Genomic DNA, 10,651 nt, shown 5'->3' with positions numbered 1-10,651 from the left:
GGGGGGGGGTCAGTTAACTGCCAATGTTTCACCACACCTAGATTTAGTTTGCAGTTTTACTTTAGTTTACTATAATGACCTCGCTTTGATCGAACCCTCAGAGATAAAGGGAGCCAACCTTTGGGATGGGAGGGGACTCCTGAGCCCACAGCATGTACATATCCTCATATTTACATGTGACTCCAGAGGTGAGTCAGAGGGGAAGCAGAAAGAGAGCACTGTAATCAGTGAATCCTTTTGCATATCCAAACTTCCTTTTACAGGGAACAGAGGGGCCCTTCCTAGTGTACAACCAGCTCCCTATGGTGGCCCAAAGTGCTTTAGGAGCCGTAAAAACAATCCGGGACTCTCCTCAAAGTGACATCAGTTTCAGCACCCTGCACACTGCAGTATCAGTACTTACTACATCTACAGTTCAGCTGGACTAAGATCGTAGCTGCTACACTTTACACTGTTATTTAGTGAACCAACCCGAAGGTAGATGTTTGTCTTACTTAAACAGTTGAAAAATACTAGCTTTAACTAGAGCAGGGATAGTGGCCTAACAAAGGGACTAATCTGGCCCATCTAATGGATTGGCAAATTGTAAAAGTTGCTATTAAACAAGACCTATATGCTGGACAGTATTTGGAGGATCACTTCATGAGAGCCCAAACTGTTCCTTTCATGTCTACATCATTGACATTATAGATAGCCAGCCATACAAAACCAAGGAATGAAAAAAAATTAGGCTTTTTTTTTACTGTTACTATTCCATTCAATAACAAAATTCCTGTTTGTTTTTTTTACTTTGTTTTTTCCCCAAGTTAAGAGAAATTCTCACCTTTTTTTAATTATGTGAAAGAGCTGCCAACTAATATGTTTCTTAGAGCACAGTTAAGCCAAAGCCCACCAACAGGTTTCTTTGATTTTCTACATAAGTATTTCTTTACGATTATGTTTCTCAAAACTGCACATCTCAGGCTGTACATCAGTTTTGCAACAATAACAACAATCACCACCACAATAACAACAACGATAGCAATGAAAACAGAAGACCCTCAGAAAGTTTCAGCTACGCTACTTAATACCAAAAAGAAAGAACTGATTTAGAGGCATTTAATCAGTTATAGATTGCAGGAAACAGCCGTCTAGCCAAGACCAAATTTAACTTTATGTGGTTTATGAGCTAAACTGAGTTTGACACCCCCGAACTGCAAGATTACACCATCATTACCTAATTACAGTTTTCAATAGAACAGCTTCAATAAATTTAACACTGGGGCATTTTAATACAGGTCAGACCAGGCTTTGCATATTGCCATGGAGAAAAGCCAAACACTGATATGAGGAGAGATATGCTAAATTTTCCAATGGACAGCTACAGCTCTTGCTCAATTTGCCACACCCAGAGTAAACATATCTTAGCCACATTCATATACGACATGACACCAACAGACACTGCAGAGCTTTCACCTCAAAGGCGACAGGGGGGGAAAAAAAAAAAAAAAAAAAAAACAGCCCAAAAAACCAAGGGGGTAGATGAAGCAGAGATTATAATTTGCAGGATGAAAAACAAACCAGGTCCTTTATCCTTCCCATTTATAGCAGCACAAACCACCAAGTACATAAAAGCATGTGTTCATGAAGTGAACTCCGTAAAATGTATTATGAAGGTTTGAACTCACTATTGTGCACAGTCGATGAGCTGGTATTCATTGGACCTCTCAAAGCATGCTTTCACTCCTTCGTCGTCCCACAGCTTCTTTGCGTGATCAAAGAACTCCTGAGAGGGATTAAAAAAAAAAAAGTTTTAAAAGCAACAAAAACACATCAAGAAAAACATTTATATACAAGTACATGCACAGTCATATGAAAAAGAAAGTACAATCTCTTTTAGTTCATCTGGTCTTCAACAAGTCTTATAAATAGGTACAAAACATGACATATTAAATATTATTCATTTAATAAAAACCAAGACATAAATGAAAGAGCAGTGTTGGAAAAACTACGTGCACCCTCACTGTGTCTATAGGAATTAAGAGAGTGAGTAGCAGCCAGGTGCTGCTAATCAAATGCACTTGATTAACTTATGACTATTAATTGTGAGCAACAAACAAACACAAGCAAACGTTTTGGCTTTTTCGTGGTCTCAAGCTTTAAGGATGCTGCCCAGCAATCCAGGAAGGGTTGCAAGTCCATTTTCAAAAATATAATCCTTCCCAGGGAGAAAGATTATGCACAAGTTGCCAATCTCCCCAGGAGTGGACGTCCCAGAAAGCCGCATGTTAAATGTTAAAGTTCATGACAGTAGAATTAGAAAAAGACTGAACAAGTATAGCTTGTTTGGAAGGGATACCTGGTGAAAGCCTCTTCTCTCTAAAAAGAACATGGCACCGTGGCCTAGGTTTGTAAATTTGCATCTGAACAAACCAAAGAACCGATGAGACCGAAGTGGAGAGCCTTGGCCGTAGTGCACAGCGAAAACCAAACAGAATATCAACACTAACACCTCATACCAGTTGTCAACCACAGTGGCGGGGGAGTGATGATTTGAGGCTGTTTTTTTTCAGCTGCAGGACCTGTTCACCTTATAGTGATTGAGTGAAACAGTGACGATCCATCTGACAGCTGGAGCTAAAGCTGGGCTAAAACTGCACCATGCAAGAGGATAATGATCCAAATTGCCCACAAAACAAGAATCAAAGCGTCGCAATGGCCTGAATTTTAAAACTTAACCTGACTCAAATCCAAAAGTAGCATCTAGTAGTAGCATCACGTGGAAAATTATGAAAAAAGTTAATTGCTAATAAAGGTGGTTCAACGAGTAATTGAATCATGGGGCGGACTTAGTTTTTCACTCATGGTTTCTGCATTTTTGCTCAGTTAAATAATAGGACAGTTTAATATATCACATGTCATTGTTTACCTGAGGTTTTGTTTAAACAATTTTAGAACTTGTAAAGGACCAAATAAGTTTTTTATTTGTATATCATGTCCTGACACATACATTTTTCTCTTTCTTTATATAAAAAAAATAGAAAGAGGTTGCAATTCTATCCTGTGTATTATGACATTTTCCAAACGTTCTCATGTTATTTCTGAAAATACAACTTTTTCTAGTCATGCTACAACCCAAGCATGTTATTTCCTGACTTGAAACGTATTTAGCCTAGCTTTGGGATACCTTTGCGTAACCTCCAGTTTGCAAGAACAACATTCTCTCAGCAAACATGAAAGCACATAAGAACAACAACAACAACACGTTGCGGGTGTCCACAGCTCTCCATGTCCACTAACAACAAATACATTCACGACCTTTAGCTTTGCGCCAAAAACAGATTTCTTAGAATCGGTTTCTACTGCTACACGTAGCAAAAGCCCAACCCTATCTTTAACCCTTTTCACTTTGGTGCTGTAAGGTAATGTAAGGTAAGTAGGTCATCTAAATACCTTCTGATATGTTTTAGTTCTCCCCTAATGGACAAGACCTGAGAGAACAATTTAATAAAAAGAAGAAGAAAAAAGAAGAATGATGATTCAGATATTGGAAGTCCAAGCTAGTCCGAACACTGCTGTGGCACTGTAGGGGCATGAAGTGACAATTTATGACATTGGAGGGTAGAATTAAAATTGAAATAATATTGGATTGATGCAATCATTTACTGTAAATCATTTCATTACCATTTCATTGGTATTAATTAACTGTTAAAAACCCACACCATCTGACTCCAGCTGCATATTTGAGGTGTGAGAGTTCATTTCATTCCACTTGGCACCACCAACAAAACAATATGACTTCCTGGAGAAGCTTTCACGTAGCCATCAAGCTAATTCTGCGCAATGAGAGCGGGGATGCTGCTGGCTAAGTGTATTCACTGATCATCGTGTCTTCCAATGTTATTGCACTTTGCATTCAAAGTCAGGGCTTCAATGACATGACGCATGACATTACACCTGGAAATTTAAAGCAGGACACTGCAGACACTTTTTGGCATGAAAACAAAAAACAAAATTTTTTTTTTCCTTTAAAGTAACCACTTTGTATAAACATCTATCAAGAAAAACATACTAAATCACACAAATCACTAAACTGAAAGTTACATATATACAGTACACACACACACATCACCCAGACCAAATACTTTTCTTCCATAGCTGGAGACAGTTACCTCAAAATGCAGGAGCAGAAAAGAATTTCTCACTCAACAACATTTCCTACATAACTACTGGACATGATGAAAACAGCAGGTCTCCTAGTTTGTTAGATCTGAATCACACCTATACAAAGATATGCACCATATATTCATATCCATGCTTCCAGGTTTGGTTTTCTCTTTTCCACCCAGTATATATATATATAAGAAAAAATGGTTGGGTTTAACATACTCAAGCTAAATGATTTAGTTTGAAAAATGGCTATAAAAATGAAAAGTAAGGTAAGAGTCTTTGAGCACATGCACCCCCCCGAAAGTCTGTTGTAAGCCAAGAAAATCCCTAGCTTTATGTTCCATTTTACAACCTGTTGCAACAGAAAGGACAAAGTTGTAAACTAAAATGCTAACAAACACCATCTGTATTAGTCAATTAAGAGATTAGATGTCATATTGGCAGGAGGGGGGGGGGGGGGGGTTACACTCACTGTCACAATAGAGACTATACAGTTCAGCCCCTACTGTCACTCTGTAAGGACTGCTGTGGTGTCTTAAGTTTTCATGTTTAAATTACAAAACTACAAGATGTCGTTTAAAGAGAAGAGAGGGTCAGAGTGAACTTAACTGTTATGTCTCTCTCCATTTCATTAAGTCTGTCTGACGTTATCTATGTCCTCCCGCCAATCTAAATCTAAAAGCAACATGAGAACATACGTCTTGCATGTACGCAATTTTGCTTTCCCATTCAATTCCTTGAGCCATGTTTATCCAGGAATTTCTAAAAACTTAGTGTAGATCCTCTAAAGTACATAAATATAACCTGCACTTCTGGTGAATGAAATCCATCCATCTATGCTGTAAATGCGTAGTTTCAGTACTTCAGCTAATGAGAGAAACTCATAAATGACTTTAAGACACTTTCCAGGAGTCTCTGTTCAATCTAGACAGAGGTGATTGGGCTATTATTCCTATTCGCTGCTTGTCCACATGTCTTTGAAATGGGCTCCTACTCTAGCATGGAGGCACCACATGACTCTCTGCGCTCAGCACTGGCTCTTCGCTGTGACTGGAGAGAGGGTTAAAGTAGCCCCGAACCAGAGAGAGAGGGGGAGAGAGAAAGGGAGAAGGGAGGCTGATAAATGATCACATGCTCCGGGAGATCTCCTCTCGGCAGATCCGGTGATTCAGTTAAACATGGAGTGGGGGGGTAAAAAAAAAAAAAAAAAAAAAAAAAAAGACTGATCCAGTCCTTTTATTATATATGGCCTTACATTTAAGGTTTTTCCTCACTTGTGCCTTTGATAGACGTTTCATGCCAAGCTGTTAGCTGTTCTATCAAAATATGCAACATAACACATTGCACAACTGTGGATCTGCTTCCTGCAGCACACAGTTTACCTCTTGAACAAAAAAAAAAAAAAAAAAAAAAGCAGCCATATTTGCTTTCTGGTCTGTGTTTGCGTTCACCTCGGTTTCAGTCGAAATTCAACCCCCAACTGAACCAGTATCAGTAAGACAACACTAGTGCTGGTACAGGTCTCATAGAAGAAACATTAAGGGGTCTGAGACCCTAAAGAAAGGCTCAAAAAGGCTGGTGAGTGCTGAAGCTTGATGGAGGGAGGATGAGGGGTGGAAGGGGCAATAAGAAGGAAAGGAGAAAAGAAAAAAAAAATATGGTCCTTAGGGCTCTTTTCCACAGAGGCGTGTGACACTGGGTCTTTGAATAAATGCAGTGTGTGCTACAGTGCCCTACAGAGGAACTGATAAGACAGAAAGAGACCAGGAGGGAATCTGCTAAAACACAAGTTTTTTAACCCTTTCCTATGCTCTTCCTCCCACGCCATTTCCACCCCCCCACTCTATCGCCAGCCTCAAGATACTGATCATTTCTCAGCCTCTCAATGTTAATAAAGTTTTTGTGATGTAATCTGTCATACAGGTCAGGAAGACCAAGAACAAAATGGCCTACATTTCACTTAACTCATCAAAATAAAGTTGTAAATCAAATGGCTTGCATCTTCCGTCGAACACTTAAATTCATTTGGGTTACTTTATAGATAGCTATTACAGGTCAAAAGCCTAATAACCTCAAATCCTTCCATACATAGCCAGCCAGACAACCAGTTGGCTCCTCAGTCAGCCATTGTCACCACATTTATTGAATCTTGGTATATCAGTGTTAGATAACTATGTTCAGAGAGGCCTGACTTTGATGGGTTATCTCAGTAAAAGAGTGCAGACAAATTTAGCCAAAAAAAAAAAAAAAAAAAAAAGAGTGAACAACTGTTCAAGACTGTTCTTCATTTTCCAGGGCCCGGCTCTAAACTAAATGATATATAGAACGTTTGCAGTCCCGGCCCAAAGGTTCTGTAACAACCTACCCGAGGAAATCAGGTTGTTGGAGTCAGTCACCTCCTTTAAGTCATATCTTAACCCATGCTTTTATCTGATACCTCTTCTCAACTTGACTTTTAATTTCCCTTTTGCACTTTGTTTTATTCCCTAAATTTTGCAAATTCTGTTATTATAGGTTTCCAATTAGTAACTATTACAACTGAGCAGTTTGCTTTGTTTTGCTGGTCCTGTGAGGAACTTAATAACATGACGTCCTAAAACAGTAGCTATATAAATAAAGTTTTTTATTGTTATTTATATAAGATGAAAAAAAAAAAACATGAGAGAAGGCTTCCAGGCCACCTTTTGCCTCTCTGTAAGGATCCTCAAGTGATGAACTGGAAAAACTTCAAGGACTTCCCATGTTCCACTATAAAGATAACTACAACGGAAACTGCCCTTGATGTCTGTAATGGGGAAAAAGTTAAGAACAAAGCAGTTCCAATTACTTACAGGAGGAATAATCACAGGTTTGGCCTGTAAACCGATATAAGATGATATTAAATCATGTTACACACTCACTGACAGTGTTCCACAAGTTGAACCGAGGCAAAAGATATGAACAGTGCATCCGTACAGTAACTCTGCTCCAGCTTAAAGAACAATAAGGTTCACCTTTAAGAACAGACTGCAAGATATAAAGTAGCATTTTGGAGGCTTGATCCATCAGGGTGTAAATAAGTAACATTAATATATTTCAAATATGTCTAACAGAAATAAAACTACACAGTGCTAAATAGAGACCGGGGCTCATTTGAATTTGCTTCACTTCAGCTGACAGACACTGTCAAATGGCTAACGTTGCCACCACAGTGACATTTGTTTCCATTTGCATAGATGACCGTTTGTATCCGTGCTTTCCTTTCCATGGGTCTACTGTTATCCAGGGCTACAGCGGGAAAAAGTTTTCCCTCCTGCTTTGATTATTAAGAGTAAAGGGCACGAGAGCTGAGCATGTCCACTGAAATATGGCATAAATAAAAATGTCTCTCAGTTTTACATCAACATGCAAAAACCATACAGGATGATATCCATTGGTTAACAGAAGCAACGTCAAAATTTCCACCAGCAATACGTTCAACAGATCGTGACACAATGCGACCACAGCTCTGAGGCTTGTCGCCTAATACAGTCGCAACTGCGAAAATCTTCCGTCTACGCCCTGACAATGATATCAATATATAAAACCCAGTTAATTTAACTGTATTACTTGATAAACATAAACCAAAACAACAACAAAAAAGTCATATGGACCCAGCCCATGGTGTCAAGTGTCAATGATTAAAAGACAAACGGAATTTTGGTGGCATTTTGGTTTACAGTGCACACACAAATTGGAAACGGGTCGCTTTTTACCAGCATGTCAGCAGGTCTGAGATTCCCAAATAACAGAGAGGAAGTTGGAAAAGATTAAACGATCTGGAGAAAACTAAGTTTGAAATAAGCACATTTTCAGGTTAATGGGAATTAAAGTAGTTTACAGGGAAGGGGACATCATTTGGTGCATGTTATTTTTTTTAGCCATCACAGCTTTACTTATTAATTAAGAGAAATGTAAGAAGTCAAAGGTTATTGTGTACCACTTCTCCACAACACAAAACATGACATCATCTGTCCAAAAATATGCTTCCACGTTTCAAACCGGCGCCAACAGATGAAAGCCACAGGTTGCCGATTGGCCGTGTTCCTGCACTGCTGTATTAGATATCACGCCTAGTGGCACTAAGTGACAATGTAGTGGTGACACTGACGGCACAAGTGAAGCCTGAGACCGATGACAAGCACAGACGCTCCAAACAGAGCCATGTTGTTCCCTTTGGCCTGGCCGGGCCTGGGAACTCAACGCCGACTCTCCCCACGGCCCCGGCCCTCACACAACACAACACCAAGACTACTGCAGGCACTCTCACTGTGAGCCCCAAATGCCTTTAATGGTTATTCTTGTAATGTCTGAGCTTAGCACAGTTGCAAGATCCAAAAAAAAAGAGCATCTTATTCCAGATAGCTTCAACATCAGCAATGAAACCTTATCAGAAATTCATTGTAAAAACACACAGCCAAGAGAGATCAAACCCACAAATAAACTTATGTCCATCTTGTCTTATTTCTCCATATAACTGGCAACATTTTTAGAAGCTGAAATTGTACAAGGATCGAGAACAGCAGTAAAAGTTTACAGGGGAGAAGCTCGAAGTGAGCAATTTGTTTACTCCTAAAATTATCAGCGCCACTTGGGTCTAAAGATACAGGAATGCATACAGAAATAGGAATCAATTTTAAGACTTCTTAATAAGGACAAATGGATACCAGTTCCACAGGAGAACAATACCAACTCTAGCGGTGTGATGTAGTTTTATCTCTTTGTATAACAACTGACCGTCTATCGCGTGAAGAGTTGCCTTAACTTATTCTTAACAATAACACTGTGGGTGGTTCATCATGCCCAGTGTCACTAGTCTTTGGACCAGAAGGAACTGCAAAGATAAAAGACTCTACTGGCAACAAAGTTTTCCAAATATCAGCAGAGGGTTGATACTCTTCTAGTCATTATCTGGAACTTGATTGTCTTAAATCCCGTCATCTAAAGTTAAAGTTTCTGAGCACATCTTGAAACCATTTCAAAACTCAAAAATTGGAGCCATATTCTTTTACTATTTCTACATTTCCTCGTCTGTCTAGCTTCTTCTTCTCCTCCTCTCATTGTTTGTCAATGCAAGATAATTTAAAAAAAGAAAAGAAAAGAAAAGAAAAGAAAAGAAAAGAAAAGAAAAGAAAAGAAAAGAAAAAAAATTCTGATTAGAGAAATGTGAATCAGGTGACACGCCGTGCCATCGTTTCAGTTCCAAGGACTGGTGTAGCTCAAAACCTTTTGGGAAGCTTTTGACAGAGCTTAAAGTCAACTTTGCTCAATTTGAATAGCATTATTTCACTTAAGCAGTTTCCTGTAAGCTCCCCAAATACACAGGAAAGGGAGAAACTAGCATGGTTTTGCTTGAATCTAACTTTGAGCTGAAATCAGGATACAGCAAAGGACGGCTAACAGCTACACATTTATTAATGTTTCACTGTGTTTATCTCAGTCATGTTATTTATTATTTCACTAATACATACCAATGCAGTATATTTCAATTCCTGAATGCATCTGCAGCTCCTCTACATCCTTCCACCCCAGAGTATCCAGGGTTTTTTTTCAGAATTTGGAAGAGCAGCACACAGAGTAAGTAAACTTTTAGAGTTTAAACCTCTAATAAAGGTTCCCTAACTAGGCTTTCTATTATGTAATTCGTTTCCAATTTGCTTTAAAATTTTCCCACGTCTGTTCTATTTTATTTTAGAAACATTCGAAACCTTGTAATGGTATGCGTTCTCGGTCAGGCCTCCATGGAAAAATAGATTTTAATCTTTAAGGGACTTCCTGTTTAAATAAAGGTTAAATTAGAAAATGTTGTGTAGCCTGATTTTGCCTTACGATTCCCAAATTCTTCCTTAAAGTGAGGATCACAGCTTATATCCGACTTATATCGGCAGATACTCAAAGCCAAGGTATCAAATCGGAAGTGGAAGTATAGAAAGTTGGATCAGGGCATCCACAGTTAGGACATATGTAAACTGAAAACCTCTGACAAGTAAATATAAAACTTTAAGACATTTCATGACCTTACTTTTCTTTTTAAAAATCTTTAAAAATTCCTAAAGACCCTCAGGAACTGTGGTTCCTGAAATTTCACACCACTGGTTAAAACACAAAGCTGAGCAGCTGAAACTTAAACTGCACTCGATTCCCCTGAAATAGCATGTCAGTGCTTTCTCGCTCCTGTTAACCTGAATTAACAATAATAAAATTCAAAACGTCCCTCTGTGTATCTGTAGCTCTGTATCAGTTTGTTATTCCTGTTCTGTGGCACTGCACACCCAGTGTCAAACAAGGAACACTTTGAGAATTATGTAAAACATTATCTACATTTCCAACACATGACCTCGTGTTATCGAATGGCTGATCGCACACTGAAAAGATGTGCTCCGACTAGTTATCATTTCCATACTTAAGTTCATATCCTGCATAGTAAACACTATGCCCTTACCCATAGGGTAGTTATGAAGGTGTGTGTGTGTGTGTGTGTGTG

At 38.9% G+C, this 10,651-nt stretch overlaps 1 protein-coding gene across 2 annotated transcripts in view; it reads right to left on the bottom strand.

The window, feature by feature from the left end:
- gnal2 (guanine nucleotide binding protein (G protein), alpha activating activity polypeptide, olfactory type 2) overlaps positions 1-10,651 on the bottom strand; it is a 52,791-nt gene that overhangs the window by 27,496 nt on the left and 14,644 nt on the right. For both annotated transcript variants that reach the window (XM_005729034.1, XM_005729035.1), the window contains exon 5: positions 1,668-1,765. In XM_005729034.1, the coding sequence (XP_005729091.1) occupies positions 1,668-1,765 (98 nt within the window). The remainder of the gene's footprint in view (positions 1-1,667; positions 1,766-10,651) is intronic.

The sequence above is a fragment of the Pundamilia nyererei genome, unplaced genomic scaffold (genome assembly GCF_000239375.1).
Source record: "Pundamilia nyererei isolate P.nyererei 1_Seehausen unplaced genomic scaffold, PunNye1.0 scaffold00031, whole genome shotgun sequence".
NCBI lineage: Eukaryota > Metazoa > Chordata > Actinopteri > Cichliformes > Cichlidae > Pundamilia > Pundamilia nyererei.
The sequence above is the reverse complement of the archived record's forward strand: the minus strand, read 5'-3'. Positions and strand labels throughout refer to the sequence as shown.